Raw genomic sequence first — 25,721 nt, forward strand, 5'->3', positions numbered from 1 at the left:
ATACAGTACAGAGCAGGCCCTCCAACCCTTCAAGTCACATTGCCCTAGCAACTATTCATTACAGCTTAGCAACGCTAAATCCACTTTGATCTGTTTTTTATTCTAATTGTTCTCTGTTCTGTAAAATAGTGCATAATTCATTTTTTGTGAATATATGATGTTATATGCACGTGCTGCTGCAGGTACATCTTTTCATTATTCCTGTGCGGACACAGACTCCTGCACCTGATAATAAATTTGACTTTGAATTTGAATTATTTTTCTCATCATCTTTTTTTTTAACTGTTTTCTGGTAAATGGTAAACATGAAAACAGGCCGTTGCTGTTTGCTTTATTGTAACCTACTGGGACACCTGTAAGGAGAAAGTGGAATTAAATATTGAAGAGTAGTTACACCATCAGTAAAAATTTAACTTCAACAACTTAGTTTACACCCTCAAAGATTTCAAGGTTTATTTGATTCTGGGCTATTTCAGAAGGATTTAAAGATCAAATGTACTGATGTGGAGACACCAGAAACAGTGGGTGCTGGAATCTGCAGCAACACATGATTTCCTGGAGGAAATCAATGGGTCGAGGAGCTTCTGTGGGAGGACCAGGACTGTGAGCAGAGATGCAAGATGGCCAGCGAGAGAAGAAAAGCAGATTGTCAAAAAAAGGCGGCCATCTGAGGAGGGGTGTAATATGACAGGCAGGTAGTGGCCGGGGTGGAACTGGAAACCTGCAGCAGGTGAAACATCGATGTAGATCCAGCATTACATAAAAGCCTGAATGGACAACGGCATTTGCAAATCTGACATAGCTTAAAGACAACCAGATGGTTTTCAAACTACTGTTTCTGATCCCTGATTTTCAATCCTAAATTTATTTAATTGCACAAATGTAAGTTCCAAGATCACTTGGTAGGATTTTGCCTCATTGCTCCAGTTATGATTCCAGAACTCTGGATACCAATGCATTCATTAAACCACAACATTATTGTAACCTCAAAAAGCAGCCTTACTGATGCAGTTATAAATTGACAACACACACAAAATGCTGGAGGAACTCAGCGGATCAGGCAGCATCTATGGAAGCGAATAAAGAATTGGTTTTGGGGGTAGGCCCTGCATCAGGACTAGAATTACAAATTGCCTGCTTTTACTGGGTCCTTCTTGATGCCCCCAAGTCCTTCACGGTCCATCAACTCTGGTCATTTTTCCAGCCAAACACAGCAGCCAGTTTGTCCACAACATGATTCCAGAAATTGCAGCAAGCAAAATACCGACTAACCATTTATTTTGTAAAGTTGGCTGAGGGAACACCACCAAACAGGATAAAGGACTTAGATTAACTTTATTTGCCACATGTTCATGAAACTTCGCATTTCACACCGGCATTCGACATGCCACAGGTTCTCTCTCTCCCTAATAAGGGAAAGGCAGATGTCTCTATTTTCCCAGCGAGCGGAGAGACATAACAAACAACTCGCTGGTTTACGATGTTAAATGTTCATTACAACGCTTTCTATGAGCTCTGCGCCTGAAGATCACAAAGATCTCAGGTCCTCGGGCCAACAGCAGAAGGTTTTCTGACTCCCCCAACGACACACAGGTCTCCTGCCGTGACACCGACCCTCAATCTGCCCGTCTCCAGAGTCCCAAGATCTTAAGCTTCCAAATATGAGCCGGACTATCAGGCCGAACCCGTGGCGTGCCGAACAACGACCAATCCCGAAACTGAAGAACGGGTCCCATTCCCGCAAAGAACCAAAGTTAGCGTGTAACTCCAGGTCAAGGTCTTCAAAAGAACCCTGAAAGGGAAAGATAAAGAAAGATATTAAAGATGGAAATAGAGCTGTTTCCAAAGATGCAAGCAAAGAGTTGCCATTTATCACTATCTTAACTCTGCCTCCATCTCCGTCAGTGGTAAACTCTTCAAGGTCACCGATAGACATGAGCCAATTGGAAACTATTCAAGGTCACCAATAGACATGAGTTAATGGTAATCATTTACATATTGCAGTTTTGGCATTACTGACATAAAATGGAACAAAAAGATTGAGTAAGTTTGGGCTTTTCTCTTTGGAGTGAAGGGAGATGAAAGGTGACTTGATAGAGGTCTATAAGATAATAAGAGGAGAACCAGAGACTTTTTCCTAGGGCAGAAATGTCTGATATGAGAGGGCATAACTTTAAGGTGATTGGACGAAAATATAGGGGGAATGTCAGAGGTAGATACTTTTACACAGAGAGTGGTAGGTGTGTGCAATGTGCTATCAGGGGTTGTGACAGAGGGACATCTTAAATAGTGGACATTTAAGATGCTCTTCGATATGTGCATGGATAAAAGAAAAATGGAGGGCTATGCAGAGGGAGGTTATAGATTGATCTTGGAGTGGGTTAAAAAGTTGGCACATTGCTATGTGATGAAGTACTATACTGTGGTGTACTGTTCTATGTTCTACATTCTATGTAAAAAAAAAGCTTCAAGTGGAATATTCTCTGGTACATTATGCAAGTTTGTTGATGTTTTCCACTGGTTTCAGGGATGCAAATTGATATTGGGAATCCTTACATATTCATAATTGACTGCAGACTGCTCAAACACCCCCTAGAATCCAAAGTTAAGAGTACTGGAGAGTGATTATCTTGCGGAGATGCTCCTCCAATGTCATTACTGCTGGAGGCATTGTGATGTCTGCTTCACAGAATCCGTGAGGCAGTAGGCAAAGATGTGCCCACAAATGATGTACTCCAGAGATATCTATGGGTATCTTTAATAAGTACCACAATTTGCAGGAAATGCTGCAAACATCTATGGAAAGAGAAACAGAGTTACTGTTTCAGATCTGAAATTATTGTTCAGATTTTCCTCTACAGCTTCACTGGCTTAATTTTTCCAACAGTCTTTACGAGTGCAGCATGCAAAACTCTAAGGGAATGTTCTGGACTACTTTTTCCATAGAAACCAAAGTCAATCTGAGTCAAAACATGTGTAACCTTTGACCCATGGTGCAACCTCGATCCAAGATGTGCTTGTTCCTTTCTTGTTCTTCGTTTGTGCAGGAGGGAGGGATATGGGAGTTGATGATCATACTGTCATTCTTTCTTTCTTGGTTTCATGGCTATCTGAGTTGTGGTTGCATAGCATCAGGCACGATAAAGCAAGTGGCTTTTTTGTTATCATTACCTTCATCAACCCTTCTCTCCAATCTCCTTTCTTACTCAGCAAGGTATTTGCAGCTGTGCTGAACTGAGTGTGGTTCTTTAGAGTATTATTTTTTTGTCAGAAGCCAGCTGAACAGTTTTTATCATCTTTATCTCCAACTTCATAATTTTAGAAGGGTATTCATTTAAAAGGGTATGTTTAACCCAACAGAGAAAGGAGAAATACAACTTCTAAGCAGTATTGCTTCCAACAGCATTGTCTGAATCACAGTTGAAAACTTGTATACATGGCTCCTAATTCTATCATCTGTTTATGAATGTAATAACACCATGTGAAGGCTTCATTCTGGGAATTAGAGTACATTTCCAGGTTCCCTGAGCTTCAGCTTTCATCAACATTCAAGGAATCCATTCATATGCTTCTCCGCAGAACTTTAGTCACCTCTTCAAAAACTTTCTAGTAGTATTAAAGCATGACTCACCCCTAGAAAATCCATACTTGCTCACTCTTATCATCTGAAAATTTACAATGTCTCACTTCTTGAGTTGTAAATTGCCATAATTTCCCAATAACTAATGTTGGTTTATTTGCTCAATACTTCCTTGGTTTCTATTTCTCACATTCCTTAAATAACTAAGAAACAAACAAAGCTGTTTATAAAACTTAACAGGAATTTTCCTGGAACAAGAAGACTTTTTGATGGATTATATAATTCACAATTTACTCATCTACTTTATTTTCAATCCTGTGATAGAAATCACATGGACTTGGGGAATGCAGTTGCTTACTTCACATTACAATTTATATAGGTCTTTCTACTAAAACATTGACAATTCCTTCCCCAACTTCCCCACCTTCCCCAACAGATGCTGGTCAACCTGCTGAGTACCTCCAGCAGATAGTCTGTGCATCATAAAATTGCAGATGCTGGAAATAAAATCTGAAGAAATTTCTTCTACATGAAATGTCAACTCTGTTTCCCATTTCTCATGTTATCTGACCTGCTGGAGTCCTACTTTCCACAAAGACCCAAGGAAAATTCACTGTTGTTGTCAGAGACCAATCATACCAGCACCAGCAGCTTCTCACGACAATGTTCAATGTCCAATCATCTTCAGCTGTTTCTTCAGTGATATTCCTTCCACAATAAGGTTGGAAGTAAGGGTTTTTGCTGATATTTGCTCAATGTTCAATTCCATTTGCAGTTCCTCACAAATGAAGCAAGCCAAGCCTGTATTAAGCAAATATTTGGACATAGACTGATAAATGGCAAGTAACAATGGTGCAATGGAAATACCAGACAATCACAGACAAGGAAGGTCTAATCACATACCCTCAACAATCAGAGGCGTTGACAACATCAGATTTCTTAGAAGCACGGACAATTCATGTAAATACCACAGTTGGGCAAGCAGTTCAGAGAGTCAATATTCTGTAGCTAGTGATTCACTCCCCCAACAACACAAGACTCTTCCTCTAACCATAAGAAACCAGTCAGGAAAAAGAGATACTGTTGATGTTGGAAATCTTGAGCAACACTCACAAAATACTGGAGGAAGTTAGCATCACACATAAAAATTGCTGGTGAACTCAGCAAGCCTGGCAGCATCTATAGGAAGAGGTACAGTCGATGAGTCAGAGTAAGAAGGTGAATCAAGGGGAGGAAGAATTACAAGGTGAAATGAGATGGGTGAAACCAGGACTGAGGAAGGAATCTGACAGGACAGTGGACCGTAGGAGAAACATAGAAACATAGAAAACCTACAGCACAATACAGGCCCTTCGGCCCACAAAACTGTGCCTAACATGTCCTTACCTTAGAAATTACCTAGGGTTACCCATAGCCCTCTAGTTTTCTGAGCTCCATGTACCTGTCCAGGAGTTTCTTAAAAGACCCTATCATATCTGCATCCACTACCATCGCCAGCAGCCCATTCCACGCCACTCTCTGTGTAAAAAACTTACCCCTGACATCTCCTTTGTATCTACTTCCAAGGATCTTAAAACTGTGCTCTCTCGTGCTAGCTATTTTAGCCCTAGGAAAAAGCCTCTGACTATCCACACGATCAATGCCTCTCATCATCTTATACGCCTCTATCAGGTCACCTCTCGTCCTCTGTCACTCCAAAAAAGGTCACCTTCACTCAACCCATTCAAATAAGGCATGATCCCTAATCCAGGCCGTATCCTTGTAAATCTCCTCTGCACCCTTTCTATGGTTTCCACATCCTTCCTGTAGTGAGGTGACCAGAACTGAGCACAGTACTCCAAGTGGGGTCTGACCAGCGTCCTATATAGCTGCAACATTACCTCTCGAGTCTTCATCAACTCAGTCCCACGGTTGATGAAGATCAAAGCACCGTATGCCTTCTTAACCACAAAGTCAACCTGCACTGCAGCTTTGAGTGTCCTAGGGACTCAGACCCCAAGATCCCTCTGATCCTCCACGCTGACAAGAGTCTTACCATTAATGCTATATTCTGCCATTATATTTGACCTACCAAAATGTACCATCTCACGCTTATCTGGGTTGAATTCCATCTGCCACTTCTCAGCCCAGTTTTGCATCCTATCAATGTCCCGCTGTAACCTCTGACAGCCCTCCACACTATCCACAACACCCCCAACCTTTGTGTCATCAGCAAATTTACTAACCCGTCCCTCCACTTCCTGATCCAGGTCATTTATAGAAATCACGAAGAGAAGGGGTCCCAGAACAGATCCCTGAGGCACACCACTGGTCATTGACCTCCATACAGAATATGACCCATCTACAAGGAGAAAGTGGAAGGAGGAGGGGCATTGGAGGGTGGTGATGAGCATGTGAAAAAATAAAGTGTAAGAGGAGAGCCAGATTGGGGAATAGAAGAAGAGAGAAGGGGGAAGAGGGAAGGAGAAATTACCCAAAGTTAGAGAGATCAGCTTTATAAAACTCTTGTTAGGCTGCATCTGGAGTATTGCACACATTTCTGGTTGCCCCATTATCAGAAGGATGTCGATGCTTTAGAGAGGCTGTAGAAGAGACTTACTAAGTCGCTGCCTGGATTAGAGGGCATATGCTTTAGTGAGAGGTTGGACAAACGTGGGCAGGGATGATGGCAGAGCAGAGATGCCTGAAGTTTCTGGGAATAGTTCACAAGGCGTGCGATAGATATGCCCTACAGAAGAAGTTGTTCTCAAATGGCAAGGCTAGTCAAATGGGGCTGACAAGGGAAGTTAAGGACTGCAAAAAAGCCAAGGAAAGGGCATATAAGGTAGCAAAAGTGAGTGGGGAGTTGGATAATTGGGAAGCTTTTAAAATCCAATGATATAAAGCAAGATACCAAAAGATTTTTCAGTTATATAAAGTAAAAGGGAGGTGAGAGTTGATATTGGACCATTGGAAAATGATGCTGATGAGGTAGTAATGGGGGACAAAGAAATGGCAGATGAACTCAATGATTACTTTGCATCCGTCTTCACTGTGCAAGACATGAGCAGTGTGTCAGAGGTCCACGAATGTCAGGGAGCAGGAGTGAGTGCCATTGCTATTACAAAGGAAAATGTGCTAGGCAAACTCAAGATCTTAAGGTTGATAATTCACCTGGACCAGATGCACTACATCCCAGAACCCTGAGAGAGGTTGTTGAAGAGATAACGGATGCATTGGTCATGATCTTTCAAGAATCACTTGATTCTGGCATGGACCCAGAGGACTGGAAGATTGCAAAATGTCACTCCACTCTTTAAGGGTGGAGGAAGGGAAAAGAAATTATAGGTCAAACAGTCTAGCCTCAGTGGCAGGGAAAGTATCGGAGTCTGTTATTAAGGATGAAATCTCAGGATACTTGAAGACTAATGATAAAATAAGTCAAACTCAGCATTGCTTCTGTAAAGGGAAATCTTGCCTGACAAATCTGTTAAGCATTCTTCAAGGAAGTAACAAGTACGGTGGAGAAAGGAGAGGCAGTGGATGTCATTTACTTGGACTTTCAGAAGGCATCTGATAAGGTGTCTCACATGAGGCTGCTTAACAAGGTAAAATCCTATGCTGTTACAGGAAGGATACTGGCATGGATTGAGGAATGGCTGACAGCCAGCAGCCAGCGAATGGGAAAAAAGGGGGCAATTTCTGGTTGGCTGCCAGATACGAGTGGTGTTCCTCAGGGGTCAGTATTGGGACTGCTACATTTGACATTGTTTGTCAATGATTTGGATAATGGAATCGATGGCTTTGTGGCAAAATTTGTGGATGATACGAAGATAGGTGGAGTGGTAGGAGGTGCTGAGGAGGCAATGTGATTGTAGCAGGACTTAGACAAATTGGAAGAATGGGCAAAAAAGTGACAGATGGAATACAGTGTTGGGAAATGTATGATAATGCATTTTGGTAAAAGGAATAATAGTGTGGATAATTATCTAAATGGAGAGACTGTTTAAACATCAGAGGTGCAGAGGGAGTTAGGAGTCCTCGTGCAAGAATCCCAGAAGGTTAATTTACAAGTTGAGTCTATGGTAAAGAAGGCAAATGCAGTTTTGGCATTTATTTCAAGGGGAGCAGAATATAAAAGCAAGGAGATAATGCTGAGCCTTTAGAAAACACTAATCAGACTGCACTTTGGAGTATTGTCAAAAGTTTTGGGCCCCATATCTCAGAAAGGACGTGTTGTCATTGGAGAGAGTCCAGAGGAGGTTCAAGAGCATGATTCTGGGAATGAAGAGGTTAACACTGAGGCGCGTTTGGCAGCTTTGGGCCTACACTAACTGGAATTCAGAAGAATGTGGGGGGATCTCATTGAAACCTACTGAATGTTGAGAGGACTTTATAGGGTGGATGTGGAGAGGGTGCTACCTATGGTCAGGGTATCCAGAACTAGGAGGCACGGCCTCAAAGTTGAGGGGTGACCTTTTAGAACAGAGGTAAGGAGATATTTTTTTAGCCAGAGAGTAGTGAATGTGGAATGCTTTGCCACAGACTGCAATGGAAGCCAAGTCTGTGGGTATATTTAGGGCTGAAGTTGATTGTTTTTTGATCGGTCATGGCACTAAAGGATATGGCAAGAAGGCAGGTGTATGGGGTTGAGTGGGATCTGGGATCAGCCATGATGGAATAGCAGAGCAGACTCGATGGGCTGAATGGCCTAATTCTGCTCCTATGTCTTATGGTCTTATGTGTTGCTTTCTCTGGAATGTCAGAGGCTGAGGGGAGACCTGATAGAGGTTTATAAATGTGAGGAAAATGTAAGGATATGAATATTGTGTAGGTGGATTAGCTTAATTGGTCATTTGATTACTATTTTAATTGGATTGGCACAACTTTGTGGGCTGAAGGGCCTGTTTCCGAGCTGTACTGTTCTAATATTCAATGTACTCTGTAAATGAATCTTTACACTGGTTAATGGCAGTAACAAATATATTTATTTCCATTAATAAAGGATAGTCACAATAGTTCCAAAGTACAGGAAATTACAATAATTTACAATTAATCATAAATTAATTAAATATGCAAATTAATAATTGAAATGTTGTTCACATCCTTGTAATAGGCAGATCGTCAGTAATAAATTAAAATTGGTCCTGAATCAATAGCTTTGTACTCTGCTAAAATAGTGAATGCCTCAAAATGAATACACGGAGGGCACTTTGCTTTGGAACACAGAGCAGGAGAGTTGAGTTTTCCTTCCAGTGGCCTGTGAATTATGAATGATCTTTTCACTGTGTCCACTGATTTTATACAGCAACATTATTGCTTATAGGTCTGAACTGTGCTCTCCAGTTAGTACTTTCCTAGTGATGAAGACTAGCTTGGATATGAGACTAATTTCCCATTTAAGATCTGACTTTGAAAAAGTGACCAGAATTTCAACTAACTGGTTACCGACACAGTTCAGAGGAAGACCCTTTGCATCTTATTCTTCTGCGTAACCTAACATATTCTCCAGGAATACAGCAGTCAGCTGCTCAATAGATTTGTCCATTTTCTTCTCTTCAGTACCCACTAACCACGCTGACCATTAGTACACAACTTTCTTCAGACAGCTGGAGATTATCTAACAGTCAAACATCTGTTCACGATCTTCTGATCTTAGAAAACACCTTGCACTTTCAGCACAGCCTGCCTTGGAATCTTTGTTCATACAGTGATATGATAGAGGCTGCTTTAATGTAATTGGGGTCAGAAAGATCTTCTGGACTAGCTTCTATTGCCCAAGAAATTTCCTAGATCTCTGCACTCTGTTCCACCACACACCCAGCCTCTGTTGGCTTGGTGTCTTTATGTAATTTTTGTTGTTTTCCCCCCAGGGGATCACATGATTCAGCTGAGAGAGAGAGAGAGAGAGAGAGAGAGAGAGAGAGAGAGAGAGTGAGAAAGACAGAGAGAGATAGAGAAAAGCAGAGAGATTGCTGCACAGGAATTTCAGTTGTTTGACACATTTAAGATTTAAAGCTTTTTTTTCCAATCGTCCTACGTTTGTCTCGTTATTGACCTGCAACTTATTTACTTGTTTTATCTGCGTCACAATTACCCACAACAGACATCTTCTCTCCATTCTTCCCTTTTTTTCAGACTAACCTATTGAAATGGTTGGACTGTACTGCTTGTTCCTGCCCTTAAATTTAACACTGAAATTGTTAATGCCAATTAATGGGGAACGAAAGTCTTCACTTACTGTCCATACATATCCAAACATCTATGTTCCAGATTTCATCTCACCAGACATCTAAAAACTAGTCTGCTGCTAGTAAAAACTCAGGAGGTACTTTCAGGAGACTGATGGTGTTTTGAGTCACCTCCTGGAAACAGCGGTGACGGCAAGTGAGTACAATGCATTGACAATACTTTCCTGTTCTGCTGTTTTACTGGAGACATTAAATGGTTAATATGTGCTGAAATAATGGAGAAAGATAGCAACACTGTTGTGGCTTCAACAAGACTATTATTAGCGCTTCTGTGTCCAAAGCAAAGTGATTAGGATCTATGATGTCATATCTTTGATACAGATGTGGAACTTGGTTAACCCGTTTTTGATAAATGTGTCAATTTCCGCATCTGATTTTCCTTTCCTCTATTGCGGACTTCCCATCTTGCACGCTATAGTTGCGTGGGCTCCCACTGTCCTTTATTATCACACACAGGTGTGAGCCTGTGCAAAAAGCATTGGCAGTCTGACTATGGGAGAACTATCACAGCCTGGCCTCTTGTGTCTTTGGCACATCCTCGGCGGTGCCAGCTCAAGACGACAGAATAAGAATGGGTCGTCAGCAAATGGCAAGTAGGAGCAGGAACTTGACCCATCTAGGAGCTACAATCTGTGCTGCTAGCACAGTGCCAACCAGGATTGTTGCAGTTCAGTCCTCGCCACCAATGCCTACGCTCCAGCACCTGCTTGGTCGAAGCTCATAAGAACAATAACTGATGCTCTCATGTTGCACCAATGAAAGCCAAGACTACTCGCAGAAGAAAAAGTACTCTTCTGCTTCACAGAAAACCACACTGATGCTTTTACACTAGGAGTTGAGGTATATCAGAACCAATCACTTTAGTCTGTCTGCTTTCAGTTCTGGTACCTAACAGCAGTCCGGGAGAGTGATATCATTTCTGCCTCCAGTTCATTAAAGCTGATCGTTGTCAATATTGTGGTAAATGTATCAAAGCCAGTCTTTCTCCCCTCTCTTATCAATGCTGCTGTCCTTATGTAGATCATGAGTGACTTGCTAAACCTCAAAGTGTTGTTTTCAGCAAGACTTCTGAAAAGCTTTTCAGCTCCACTTCCTCCCATGATCTATGCATGTCTCTTCCCCTCTTTCCCATTACAATTGTGATGCAGTCCAACAGAGAAATATGTATTCAGTGCCAGCTTGTTAGTATTTGTGGACTGCACCTTCCACCTTCCTTGTATCTTCTTGTTCTCTCCATGTACCATACATGCCTTCAATGGAAGAAGAACAGAAGCCAAAGATGGCTCTCTCTCCCTCTGTCTTAACAGCTCATCTCCCCTTCTGGTTTTGCACTTGTGTCAAATTGACTTGATTCTGTCTAGTTGGAAAGTTCTTCCTTTCAGCAAGCTGGATATTTGACTGTGCAATTTGTCTGTAAAAGATTAAAACATATTTTATTTAAACTAAAAATTAAAATTCTTCATTTTCTTTCCATCACCCATCTTCCACTCCCACCACTTCCAAATACATAGCTTCTATGTGGAATACACCTTTGAAGAATTGTCTGGACAATTCAGTCAGATTCATCTGTTAGCAGCATCAGCCTCTACATATTTTGCAAAATAAAACTAGAACTTCGATTATATTTTGACCTAAGTGCAAAGGTGATTTAGGAGAGATGTTCAAAGCAATGCAAGAGTTGGGAGAGAATATTGTATGTAAGAAGAAACTATTTCCTTTGGCAGAAAAGTCAACAACCAGAGATCACAGCTGTAAGGTGAATAAGCAAAAGAATCTTAGTAAAGTTGAAAATCTCATTTGAGACTTAAGTATTTCTCAAGTTATAACTGAATGCTTTACAAAAGTTAGCTTTTTTCAATTTGTTTTTAGGTCTGTGTATTATTGATGAGGTCAATATTCATTGCCATAATTGTTAAGATGGTGGTGATGAACCACCCGCTGGTAGTCTGAGATTGAGGTTCTCCCATAATGCCGAGTGCGATGGAGAGCCAGGTTTTAAACACAGTAACAGAGAAACAACAGTGGTGCATTTCAACTCAGGATAATGTGCGAGTGGGGGGAGGGTGGGGCGTGGAAGAGCAGAGTCTTGGGATATATTCTTATAAAAAATAAACTAGTTACCTGGAGTCTGAAGTTGAATTATTTTAAACAAAATCCTGGAACTAAAACCATTTGGGTTGTTGTTCAAAAAAGGTGGCTTCACTGAATGACCTCTCTAGGACATTAAAGAGCTGGGCTGATCTTAAGGACATGATCTTAAGGATTATGGACATGTGGTCGATGTTTAGGAATCTCTTGCAGGATGTCAGGGATAAATTTGTCCCGGTGAGGAAGATAAAGAATAGTAGGGTGAAGGAAACAAGGGTGACAAGTGAGGTGGAAAATCTAGTCAGGTGGAAGAAGGCATGATACATGAGGTTTAGGAAGCAAGGATCAGATGGGTCTATTGAGGTATAGGGTAGCAAGAAAGGAGCTTAAGAAGCGGCTGAGAAGAGCAAGCAGGGGACACGAGAAGGCCTTGGCGAGTAGGGTAAAGGAAAACCCCAAGGCATTCTTCAATTATGTGAAGAACAAAAGGATGATAGGAGTGAAGATAGGACCGATTAGCGATAAAGATGAGAAGATGTGCCTGGAGGCTGTGGAAGTGAGCGAGGTCCTCAATAAATACTTCTCTTCGGTATTCACCAATGAGAGGGAACTTGATGATGGTGAGGACAATATGAGTAAGGTTGATGTTCTGGAGCATGTTGATATTAAGGGAGAGGAGGTGTTGGAGTTGTTAAAATACATTAGGATGGATAATGCTTCCTAAACCTCATGTATGTATTGGCAAATTAAATACAATGTTGGAAAGTGTATGGTTATGCACTTTGTCAGAAGAAATAAACGGGCAGACTATTATTTAAATGGGGAGAGAATCCAAAGTTCTGAGATGCAACGGGACTTGGGAGATCTCGTGCTGGATACCCTTAAGGTTAACCTCCAGGTTGAGTCGGTGGTGAAGAAGGCGAATGCAATGTTGGCATTCACTTCTAGAGGAACAGAGTATTGGAGCAGGGATGTGATGTTGAGGCTCTATAAGGCACCGGTAAGACCTCACTTGGAGTACTGTGGGCAGTTTTGGTCTCATTTAAGAAAGGATGTGCTGACGTTGGAGAGGGTTCAGAGAAGATTCACTAGAATGATTCCAGGAATGAGAGGGTTAATATATGAGGAACGTTTGTCCGCTCTTGGACTGTATTCCTTGGAGTTTAGAAGAATGAGGGGGGACCTCACAGAAACATTTCGAATGTTGCAAGGCATGGACGGAGTGGATGTGGCAAAAATTGTTGCCCATGGTGGGGGAGTCTAGTACGAGAGAGCATGACTTAAGGATTGAAGGGCACCCATTTAGAACAGAGATGCAAAGAAATTTTTTTAGCCAGAGGGTGGTGAATCTGTGGGATTTGTTGCCACGGGCGGCAGTGGAGGCCAAGTCATTGGGTGTATTTAAGGCAGAGATTGATAGGTATCTGAGTATCCAGGGCATCAAAGGTTATGGTGAGAAGACGGGGGAGTGGGACTAAATGGGAGAATGGATCAGCTCATGATAAAATGGCGGAGCAGACTCGATGGGCCGAATGGCCGACTTCTGCTCCTTTGCCTTATGGTCTTATGGTCTTTGGTCTTATAAGTCCCCGGGGTTAGACAGAATATTTCCCAGGCTACTCCAAGAAGTGAGGGAAGAGATTGTTGAGTCTCTGGCTAGGATCTTTATGTCCTCGTTGTCCACGGGAATAGTACCGGAGGATTGGAGGGAGGCAAATGTTGTCCCCTTGTTCAAAAAAGGTAGTAGGGATAGTCCGGGTAATTATAGACCAGTGAGCCTTACGTCTGTGGTGGGAAAGCTGTTGGAAAAGATTCTTAGAGATGGGATCTATGGGCTTTTAGAGAATCATGGTCTGATCAGGGGCAGTCAGCAGGACAGATCATGTCTAACAAGCCTAATAGAGTTCTTTGAGGAGGTGACCAGGCATATAGATGAGGGTAGTGCAGTGGGTGTGATCTACATGGATTTTAGTAAGGAATTTGACAAGGTTCCACACGGTAGGCTTATTCAGAAAGTCAGAAGGCATGGGATCCAGGGAAGTTTGGCCAGTTGGATTCAGAATTGGCTTGCCTGCAGAAGGCAGAGGGTGGTAGTGGAGGGAGTACATTCAGATTGAAGGGTTGTGACTAGTGGTGTCCCACAAGGATCTGTTCTGGGACCTCTACTTTTCGTGATTTTTATTAACGACCTGGATGTGGGGGTAGAAGGGTGTGTTGGCAAGTTTGCAGACAACACAAAAGTAGGTGGTGTTGTGGCTAGTGGAGAGGATTGTTGAAAATTGCAGGGAGACATTGATAGGATGCAGAAGTGGGCTGAGAAATGGCAGATGGAGTTCAACCCGGAGAAGTGTGAGGTGGTACACTTTGGAAGGACAAACTCCAAGGCAGATTACAAAGTAAATAGCAGATTACTTGGTAGTGTGGAGGAGCAGAGGGATCTGGGGGTACATGTCCACAGATCCCTGAAAATTGCCTCACAGGTAGATAGGGTAGTTAAGAAAGCTTATGGGGTGTTAACCTTCATAAGTCCAGGGATAGAGTTTAAGAGTCGCGAGGTAATGATACAGCTTTATAAAACTCTGGTTAGGCCATACTTGGAGTATTGTGTCCAGTTCTGGTTGCCTCACTATAGGAAGGATGTGGAAGCATTGGAAAGGGTACAGGGGAGATTTACCAGGATGCTGCCTGGTTTAGAGAGGATGCATTATGATCAGAGATTAAGGGAGCTAGGGCTTTACTCTTTGGAGAGAAGGAGGATGAGAGGAGACACGATAGAGGTATACAAGATATTAAGAGGAATAGATACAGTGGACAGCCAGCGCCTCTTCCCCAGGGCACCACTGCTTAGTACAAGTGGCTTTAAGGTCAGGGGTGGGAAGTTCAAAGGGGATATCAGAGGAAGGTTTTTTACTCAGAGAGTGGTTGGTGCGTGGAATGCACTGCCTGAGTCAGTGGTGGAGGCAGATACATTAGTGAAATTTAAGAGACTACTAGACAGGTATATGGAGGAATTTAAAGTGGGGGGGTTATATGGGAGGCAGGGTTTAAGGGTCGGCACAACATTGTGGGCAGAAGGGCCCATAATGTTCTGTACTATTCTATGTTCTATGTTTAACAGGCCTAGGCAGTTATAAAGAACTCAGTTGTTCTCTGTTTCAAAGGCAACCAAACATTTTGCAAATGATGTGTACAGTCAGATTTGACAACAACAAAAAATATTGTATTTCTTTCCTTGAAAGTAATTTACCTTAATATCCGACCCAAATGTGTACTTTTTATTTCTTGATATTGATTTGAACTTGAGCTTTGGTACTTTAATGGGTTTTGATGTTGTATACTTGTAACGTCATTATTCTGCAGAGTGGTGTCATCCTTCCTGAAGAATGAAGATAGTGACACGTGTCAGCTATTGTCCTTTATGCTAAAACCATACAATTGGCTGTTTCAATTCAGGTATTGTCAACTGTGAGCTGAAAGCTGACACTAAAGATTATTTGAGTTACACTAAGTGGCCACTATATTAGATACAGCAGTGGAACCTACTGTGTTCTTCTAGTGTGCTCTCCTACTACGCACGTGGCCAAGTGGTTAAGGTGCTCGTCTAGTTACCTCAAGGTTGCTAGTTCGAGACTCAGCTGTGGCAGAGTGTTTGTGCCCTTGAGCAAAGCACTTAATCACACATTGCTCTAGTCTGTGCGAGGAGTGGTGCCCCACACAGACTTCCAATCTGTGCCTTGTAAGGCACGAAAATGCCCGACGCAGGCCTCTCATGGTCTGAGTCGACGTTCCCTCCCCTCTTCTACACCTGGTGTGGTGTAACACATCTATTTCAAGGTTTGACATGTTGTGCATTCAGAGGTGCATTTTTACTGTTGTAAAGCTTGGTTATTTGAGTTACTGTCACCTTCCTGTCAGCTGTGGTCTGGCCATTCTCAAGCTCAAGCTTATTGTCACCTGTCTGTACGTACATACAACTACACAAAACAACGTTCCTTTGCCAACCTCTCTCAACATCAAGGCATTTCCACTCACTGGATGATTTTTGTTTTTTTTTTCTGTAAACTCTAGAGACTGTTGTATGTGAGAATCCTAAGAGATAAGAGTTTCTGAGATACTCAAACCACCCCGTCTGACACCAACAGTGATTCCATGGTCAAAGTCACTTAGATCACATTTCCTCCCCATTCTGATGTTTGGTATGAAAAACAACTGAACCTCTAGACCATGTCTGCATGCTTTTATGCATTGAGATGCTACTACATGATTGGCCGATCAGATATTTGATTTAATGAGCAGGTGTACAGGTGTACCTAATAAAGTGGCCACTGAGTGTATTTTACACAGGATCTCATTCAACAGAACCCCTCTGAAACAACTGGTGATTATATACATTCCAACAGCCCACATTTTGTTTTCATTTTAAATAGAGATTAACTTCTCCTTTGAAAGTTATGATAATATTATTTTTACATCAATTTGTAAGTACGTTATAACTCAACGCACTAAAATTTCTTCCAGTCTTCCCATATTTTGTGTTAATTACTATAACATATTTTTCCTTATCTACTCAATTGAAAGAATAATTATGTAAATTGCTTCCTTATCCCTTATCCCCTTATTTCAAATGTGACACTTAATATTAAGTCAAACTTTTCTGTTCTATTTTAAAAGAAAATTCCTTGGTCTTTATTTTCATCCTAAAGCATTTATACCTGTGTAACAGGTTTTCCATGTAACAAATGCAATGTCACTAATACTGAATGAAACGAAGTACTGTTTGTCTCCTGAAAATTTCAGGTGTGAACCTTCAATAACACCTTTCAATGGTTTATATATGAAACCTGAACCTATTTTCATTTACAGATTCTCTTCTGTCTGTTCTATAAATTCAGCCTTTACTGTCTCCTTCTTCAAAGTTCTAACTACATACATTTTTACTTATTTCAGACTTTTTTTAGGTAAGGGATTTTCTTGAGAACTGACAGGAGAAACTTATTTTTGTATATTTTTCCTTTCGTAATGTCAGGACACGCCAAATTACTTCGGATAAATGTCACTGTTGTGGGCAATCCTGCAGTTAATTTTCACATAGCAGGTTATGACAATAGAAATGAGAATCTCTAGATAATTTGATCATAAGACCATAAGACTATAAGACAAAGGAGCAGAGGTTGGCCATTTTATCATGAGCTGATCCATTCTCCCATTTAGTCCCACTCCCCCGCCTTCTCACCATAACCTTTGATGCCCTGGCTACTCAGATACCTATCAATCTCTGCCTTAATTATACCCAATGACTTGGCCTCCACTGCCGCCCGTGGCAACAAATCCCACAGATTCACCACCCCCTGGCTAAAATCACGGTGATTTGGGAATAAATATCAGCAAGGCACCAGACAGATCTCTACATCTCTTATTTTAGATAGGGCTGTGGAACAGTTCCAATCTACCTGAAGGGTGGAGGCACACCTGATAAATGGCCCATTCACAGCTCTACCCTGCAGTGTCAGCCTGAAGCTAGTACTGAGTCTTGACAATTTGACGTAAGGATGAACGTCACGCTTGACACTAATCGCAATCCGAAACAATGTACATGTGAACTAACTAATGACACTGAGTGAAGACTTGAACTTGGGAGCAGGTCTCTTTTTATCTGCCATTTTAATAAATCCTGGTTTCAAAGCAAGTAAGGCTGAGCTGCCAGTTACAGAATCACACTTGCTTTTTTGTTTCCTCTTGACATCCTCCATCATAAGTAATGCTTGCTCAAGTTCATGTTTATTATGTAATGCTGCTGAAAACCAACAAATTTCATGACATTAGCCCATGATATTAAACTTGTTTCTGACTCTTAGACTGCAAAGCTGCTCTGTGACATGCTGTCCAAGACTCGGATCCAAAGACCTGGACCTACCTCATCATTCCCTTCTACACATCCCAGGAACAATGCTTTCTGCAAATGCAAAGGGTTTCAAATTCCCTCAAGTGTAATATTTGATTGCTAATACTTACGTTCCACCCAAATGGCAAAATCGCGAACACACTCTGTCATTGGAATCTGTGCATTTGCACCTTGGGGTCAATCTTTTGCGGCGTGTTCGAGGGTTTCCTAAGCCATAAGGTATGGTTTTCCTATTAAGAAAGCAGATAGTCGAAATTACCACAGCAAATCTTTATGGTGGTATAAAACATAATGATTCACAAAGGACATACAAACTTCGCAGGTATATTGCTTATGAGTGTTTATAGCTTATGCAATACTTGGTTTCAATTAAACTTTATTACCCCTTAGAGATAACAGTGACCCACTTTTTTGTAAAAGAACTAACTTGGCATAGTAGATCCCTTCCAGATATTTAGACTACAGCTGACTTTGCAGAGTAGCATGACTTGATTACAAAATTGAAACTCAAATTTATTGGGAAAAGAAATTAAATGAAAGAAGTTTGTTGAAATGTGGGGTAAAAAATAGTGCAACAGGTCACATCAACTTGTATTTTTGTTCTTTATTTGACAAAGGAGAATGTCCAAAGGTGCTTCATGTGAGCATGAAACAACAGTTGACAGCAAACCAAAGACTTAATACAACTTCATCAAGTTTTAAGGAGAGAATCCAAGAAGGACAAAGTGGTTTAGAGATATCTGAAGAAATGAATTTCAAAGATCAGGAGCAGAGTGCGGATCAAGGGGAAGACAGGAGGGTGGGGAAGATGATGTAACGGGAAAGAATAAAGAAATGCAGCCATTCCCCAATGGAATAGCTATCCTACTTCTTTTCTGCCGGTATGCTGCAAGTACTTTGGAGAGCAAGAAGTCAATCAGGTTGTTGTGGGATAGAGATTTGTGTCCGTTCATATAAGAACAATGGATGTCATTCCTGAAAGAACATTGATGAGTGAATTAGTAATAAGACTTTTAACAGAAAAGATGTTCTAAAGACATAAGATCACATCTAGCCCCTCCAGCCTGTTTAATGATCATAGACTCAAGAGATATGTAGACGAAAATAGGCCATTCAGCCCAACTCATTTTGCCAATCAAGCCTGTCCAATTTGCTGGTATTTGGTCCATATCCCTTTGAGCTTCTCCTATCCATGCATCTGTCAAAGTGCTGGAAGTGGTGAAAATTTTGGTGAGGTTTAAAGCAGGAAGTTCTGAGATGGCTTTGGGTGGAGGAGTTGGAGGTTTTCACACACCCAGCCACACAAAGGTATGAGGAAAGTGTGAAGAAATTGCAAAAAGCAGGAAGAACATCTAATCTGATCTCAGAGTACACTACAAATCATTTTGCAAGTGATTGTATGAAAACATGAACCAGAACTATGCAATCTCCTAATGAACAGGCAAGGGTGTTGTTATATCCAGGGAAAATGAACTTTGCAGGGAAATAGAGCCAACATTTCAGCTTGCAGGCTTCTTGAAAGTGTTTGGCAACTAGAGATAAAACCTCAAGGTAAAAGGCAGAGAGCTCCTACGGAAGAAACGCAGAATTTTTCCAAGGTGAACAGTCCTGATGGAAATTAAACAAAGAATTTTCTTTTGGTTTAATTTGCTTCCATTTTATAGCCAGGACTGTTCATTTTTATTTATTCTGCAGATGTAGGGGACTGCAGATGTTATAATCTGAACCGAAAGCAAAATCTGGAAGAATTCACCAGGTCAGCAGCATTGGTGAAGAGAAATGAACAGTAGTTGTTTCGGCTCAAGAACCCTCATCCTGGAAGTCGACAGATGTCCCTCCACAGATGCTGCCTGACCCGCTGCGTTCTTGCGACACACACAAAAAATGCTGGTGAACGCAGCAGGCCAAGCAGCATCTCTAGGAAGTGGTAAAGTCGACGCTTCGGGCCCAGACCCTTCGTCAGGACTAACGAAGGGTCTCGGCCCGAAACTTCCATTGTACCCCTTCCTATAGATGCTGCCTGGCCTGCTGCGTTCACCAGCATTTTTTGTGTGTGTTGCTTGAAATTCCAGCATCTGCAGATTTCCTCGTGTTTCTGCTGGGTTCTTTGTTGCCACTTTACCTCCGGCCTAATTCGGGAGTTATTGTGACATGGTCTAAAGCTGTTAAACTCTTTAAAGTGATCAGTCTAACACATCAACGCGGAGCATCTTCGCCGATTAAACGTTTCCTGTAATTTTTGCGCGTTGCCTTAATTTCAGATTTCGCTGCGTAATGCTGAAGCTTCACTCACCCTGGTGTGTTGACCCAGATGATGTCCTTGTGACAGAAGTAGATGCACTCCCTGTCTCTCATACTGCTGCAGGAGCAACGCTTCTCCCTCCGGGGGTGAGGCTCTCCGCTCATTCCAGACCCCGACAGGCTGAAGCAATAACCTGCATCAAAGAATGTTACTTATCAAAATGTAATCTCCTCTCAATCCGGAGTTCAAACACGAAAACACACTTCACCCGTCATTTGCAAACGTTATGAAAGCTGCAGATAATAAAGTTTCCGTCACTCTCTCCTTTCCATTAATCGTTCAGCCCGAACTTCGTATTGAGAACAACATTGGTGCTGGCGGTCTTATCCGACGGATCAAAGCAGAACGATTTCAAACATAGTTTAAATTAATCAGAAATTGGCACATTTTTAAATGTCATGGATGACTAAATGCCAAAAAGGCACCATAAGTATACGAGAACCTAATTTTCCAATTTGGTATCCCAGTAACCCCAATTATGGTCCATTTTAAATCACATTTTTAACATTCCCATTTACAGTAATCTGGTTTTCTACCAATAAACATCTCAAAAATTGTGTATTTTTTGCAAAAAAATTGTGGAAAATGCTGAACTGCGTTAATATCTATCGTTATCCAGCGTTCATTTCTAACAATTATTCAAAGCAAATTATGTAACTCAATTTAATGTTAAAAACGCAATAAAACGACCGATTTCAAGATCATCAGCTCGCGTGCAATCATTCTGTCGCAGTAACGCGCGCCTGCAATAAGGAATGTTTCATTTATATATGCTTACCATTTTCAAATAACAAGCAAATAATTGTCATGGTAAATAATCCCCGCAGATTCCAGCCCATTTTTGTTCTGTGCACAAGCAGATTCGGGATACAAAGTCCTGTTCTGTTTGTTAAGTGTCTCAACACCTGGTTGATGTGTTACCCTGCACTAGGTGTTGTGTCTCTGAGTCGCAGCGCAGTCTCGCTTGTTTATATACCAGCATCTGCCAACCATCGATCATGTGGCATCTGGTTGGAGGAAAAGCCGCGCATTGTTAAATACACCTCGCACCAACCACAAAGCAGGACTCGTCAACTTTATGAAACCGAGTATTTATTGTAGTATTTACGTAGAGCAAAAAAAGAATGACCATTTTTGGTTAAGGGTGAGATAAAAGGAAGTAAAAGTGAGTCATTTACTGCATTCCATTCACGCACCCCCACCCCTACACACACACACACAGCAGGTTGGCATCTGTTTGAAGCAATTGCTTTAATACAAAATATTTGTTTTTTTTTCCAATATGGTTGAATAGCGATTTCTAATAACAGGATCTAATCTACCTCTGATTTTTAAAACGTTTTTCTCAGTAAAACATTGTGACCTGAAACGATTTCTCAATCCCGCAGATGCTGACTGACTTAAGTGTTCTAGCGTTTTCTTGCATTATTTCAGATCTACAGTGTCTTGCTTATGTAAAACTTTAAAAAAGGCTCAGTAAGGTTACGTTTATTATTTAAATAGCAGTTCAGAATTTCTGGACAGAAAACGTGAATGTTCAGCACTCCCCTTTGCAGTAGAAAAGTTGTGGCATGGTTATTAGAGTAACAGGCTCAAGATGCTGGAGGAACTCAGCAAATCAGGCACCATCTATGGAGAGGAATAAACAGTTAGGTTTCGGTCCAAGACCCTGGGTATTAGATCAGTTGCATCCAAAGACCACAGAATCAAGAGTACAAGCCATGGAAGAAGATTTTTATCTGCATGTAGGTTACATGTAGGTACATCAAATTCGTTTGGGGACTGAAAATTTGAGATGAATGGTTTCAGTATTTATGAAAATCCTTGAATAGAACCATAACGTACAATGGCACTGTCCATGCAGACTCCTGGTCAACCACCCTTGTCAATCCCATTCTCCTGCGCCTTCCATTTATTCTTAACATTTGATTCCAATTCTCTTTTGACAATTTGAACAAGTTATCTTTCCTTCACCTCTCCAGAAATTCAGTTCTGGTTCATGCTTGGCTTTGAGTAAGAAAGCTCTTCCCCACACCCCCTTTAAACAGGAATATTCATCTTTTCTTCCTTGAGTACCCAAGGATATATAAACTGGTCTCTCCAAACTCATAGCAAATCTCCTCTCACTATACTTTCTAAGAAACACCATGGCAAGCAGTTACATAACTATGTCATGGTAGGCTTTGGACCAAGTACTGATGAATGGGATTAGTGGAGATAGGTTCTTCATGGTTTTGAAGGATATAATGATTCAAAGATCCTATTTCTATGCTCGATGACTGTAAATATCACATTTGAGTTACTTCCAAACTATACTCAATGCCTTCAGATTGGAACTTTTAAAAGTCATGTATTTGAGGAAATAAAAGGAAATCAAACTAATGGAAGTCACAGAGGGAATGTGATGAACTCCAGAATGAAAATTGCCTTGTCTTGGTCAACATTGACATCCCTATCCATGATTAGGTTCCTAATTATTCTTGGGGTGTGGTGTAGAAGAGAATCTCAGCATTGAAAGAATAGTTATTGGATTACTTTGTTATTAGATCAGCATATTTATTAGATTACAATGCATGAAAAGATTCCAGAATGATGAGTACTGGCCAAGTCTAGCCAGTATACTCTGCATCACAGAAGGAAAATTATGCAACAAAGTCATAAGTGATGCCACAGTTGATCTTTAGGATCTTGAGCTCCCAATATATATTTTTTTTCATGTGGCCCAAGGGCTGTGTTGATGCAGAGGGAATGAAGAAAATCTTTAATTTTGATGTTTAACTTCAGTGAGATGTGAAGGTCTACCTAAGAAGTAGGAGGAAAACATGCAAGTGGACCATCTCAATAATAATATTGATGTTTACCAAAGTGATGCATATGCATTGAGCCTTGGCTTGGTGTTGCAACGTGCAAACCACTGTCAGAAGGTTGTGGCCTCCAATCTGTCTGCAGGGATTGGAGCACAGCTTGACCAGTCCTGGGAAACAATCTGGAAGATTTGGTATTTATGGAAATTTCAGGAGTTGGGGAGCTCCATTTACCTGCAGTCCTTTGTCCCCAGGTTACCCCTGAGCAAAGCACATACATTTATTATTGATCTTTTAGGTCACTGCACTGTCAGCATCAAAATGTGAATATCATATCCATAAAGTCATAGAGCAGTACAGCACAGAAACAGGTCCATCAGCCAATTCTTTTTATGCCAAATTCTTAGTCAGCTCACTGGAAGAGTTCCCAGGTGCAAATTGAACTGAATTTATTGTCAGCATAATAGTGAAGCTAATATTGTCAGCGTTATTTATGCAAAGATTCCTCTGCCACATCAGACAATTATGTGGACATTACTTTCCCAGATGCACCCCTCTGCTTATTAGCTTCACAAAAGTAGCATCCCACTGCATGCCTTATCATCCCAATGTGAGCTTCCTGTCCTTGCAAGGTGGACAACGTGGGAGCACTGTCACTGGAAGGAATGCAGAAGTTCAAGTAGTTAGCTCATGAAAACCTACACGTGAGTTCGAGAGTGATGCCGTTTGGAGTTTAGCCATCTGTCGCTTAGCTCCTGGTTGGGCCACCCACGAAGGTAGGGTCAAGGGAGTGGATCCAGATGAAGAGCAATCCAACCAAGACCTCAATAGTGGGACTGGCAGAATATGATGATACATCACAAGAACAGTGAAGGCAGAGGAAAGCTGCAGCAGTGAAGGGTTCTGAGACATCTTGCATTCCATGCCCCTGATCCGTGACCCTGATCTCTCAAGGACCATGTGGTGGTAGTCTGTGCATCAGCCTCTCCATGTTAAACAAAGTCAAGCAGAGGCATTCTTTAGTAAGGGAGTCCACTCTAGCATCCAGCTCAACATTCTCTCTGGGTACAACAATAAATCTGAGGATTTTTGTGTGTTTCTTCCAAGCTGTCAGACTGGTTTTGTATTGCCATGTGCTCCTGTACCCCCGCTCCTGCCCTACTCCAGCCCCTGTATTACTGAGTACTCCGTCTCTCACCTGTTTCTCATTATCACCTGTATTGCTGCCCCCTGTGTCTCATTGTGCTCCACCTATCATCTGCCTCTCTATTCATTGCTCAGTGTATTTCAGTCCTGTGTTTTCACCTGTTTGTTGCCAGATTGTGCAGGTGAATTTTCCTGAGCCTTGCCAGCATTTGTACCTGTACTCCGTCTGTCTGAATATTGACTCTGCCTGTTTCCCGATTCTGGTTTTTGGATTTCTCTGGATGTTTGGATCTCTGCCTGAACTCTGACGCTGATTTTTTTTGCACCTTGGGATTTGTTACTGAATTGATATCACTGTGTGCACAGTACTGGGTCTGCGATTGGATCCCTGCTCCAGTGCCCTGACCGTACAATCTGGCCAAGAATGGATCCAGCAGACCCTGGTCATCTGAGAGCTGTCCTGGAACAACAGGGAGTGATGCTGGGGAGACACCAGAACCAGCTGGACTCTGTGTTCAGGGCAGTGGAGTTGATTTCTGCCAATGTAGCTGATCTTGTGGTCCAGACTCAGTCACTCCAGCTGTCCCAGAGTGCCCATCAACATTCTGTGACAGCATCTTCCACCCTGCCCTCCGCATCCTCACACGCTCCTCCTGTCCAAGAGCCCCATCTGCCCCCTCCAGAAAAGTACTCGGATGAGCCCAGTACCTGCCACTCTTTTCTTTCCCAGTGCACCCTTATTTTTGAATTGCAACCAACAACATTTCTGATTGATCGAGCCAAGGTAGCCTACGTCATCACCCAGCTGTCTGGTTGGGCGAGAGAATGGGGAGCAGCATTTCTGCAGTAGTTTTCAGTTATTTTCTGAGGAGATGAGAAAAGTGTTTGATCACTCCAAACATGGGAGAGAGGCTGCCTGTGAAATGCTGCACGTGCACCAGGGGGCAGATCTGTGTCAGATTACGCCATAGAGTTCTGGACCCTAGCCACCTCCAGTGGCTGGAACTCGGAGGCACAGTGCGACACCTTCCTGAACGGCCTCCCCGAAGACATCAAAGATGAGCTGGTCACCAAGGACCTTCCTGCCACCTTTGAAGCCATGGAGGGTTTGGCCATCTGTATTAATGTTCGCCTTCAGCAGTACTGCAGAGGGAGGGTTCCAGAGGGTCCCTGGGGGCTCTGGGAGAGTTCCAAGCTCCTTGTCAGTCTACTTTGCCCTGCCATTTGCCTCCATCTACAATTCCTGTTCCAGAACCCAAGGCTATGCGTGTTGACTGTACCCGCCTGACGCCGACTAAAAGACAAAGGAGAATCAGCACCCGTTCCTGTCTGTACTGTGGCCAACCAGACCATTTCATCTCCACCTGCTCAGTAAAAGCCAATGTTCACCAGTAGGATGAGGGGTACTGGTGAGTGTGACCACTGTCCTGCCCTCCTTGACACCACTCACTTTCATACCTGCTTCTCTGGAGTGGGGCGTCCAACGGCAAGCAGTCTCCATCTTGGTCAATTCTGGTGCAGAGGGGTGTTTTATCGATGCTGGCTTGGTTGCCCAGTGGAGAGAACGTCTGCTCTCCAGTCACCATTAATGGCCAATGCTGTGAATGGTCAGAGACTGACTAACATCATCCATGTCACGGCCCCGGTGAGTCTCAACTTATCTGGCAGC

The 25,721-nt window shown here is 42.1% G+C and overlaps 1 protein-coding gene across 1 annotated transcript; it reads right to left on the reverse strand.

The window, feature by feature from the left end:
* Window positions 1-8,511: 8,511 nt before the first annotated feature.
* LOC134338128 (endothelin-2-like) lies at window positions 8,512-21,046 on the reverse strand. The gene is made up of 5 exons (XM_063033682.1): window positions 20,881-21,046; window positions 20,094-20,235; window positions 17,911-18,030; window positions 15,146-15,274; window positions 8,512-11,221 (listed from the first exon to the last, which is right to left on the reverse strand). Exons 1-5 carry the CDS (start codon window positions 20,939-20,941, stop codon window positions 11,119-11,121), a joined length of 555 nt encoding a protein of 184 aa, XP_062889752.1. The 5' UTR covers window positions 20,942-21,046; the 3' UTR covers window positions 8,512-11,118.
* Window positions 21,047-25,721: the final 4,675 nt, after the last annotated feature.

This window comes from Mobula hypostoma, chromosome 26, assembly GCF_963921235.1.
Source record: "Mobula hypostoma chromosome 26, sMobHyp1.1, whole genome shotgun sequence".
Lineage (NCBI taxonomy): Eukaryota > Metazoa > Chordata > Chondrichthyes > Myliobatiformes > Myliobatidae > Mobula > Mobula hypostoma.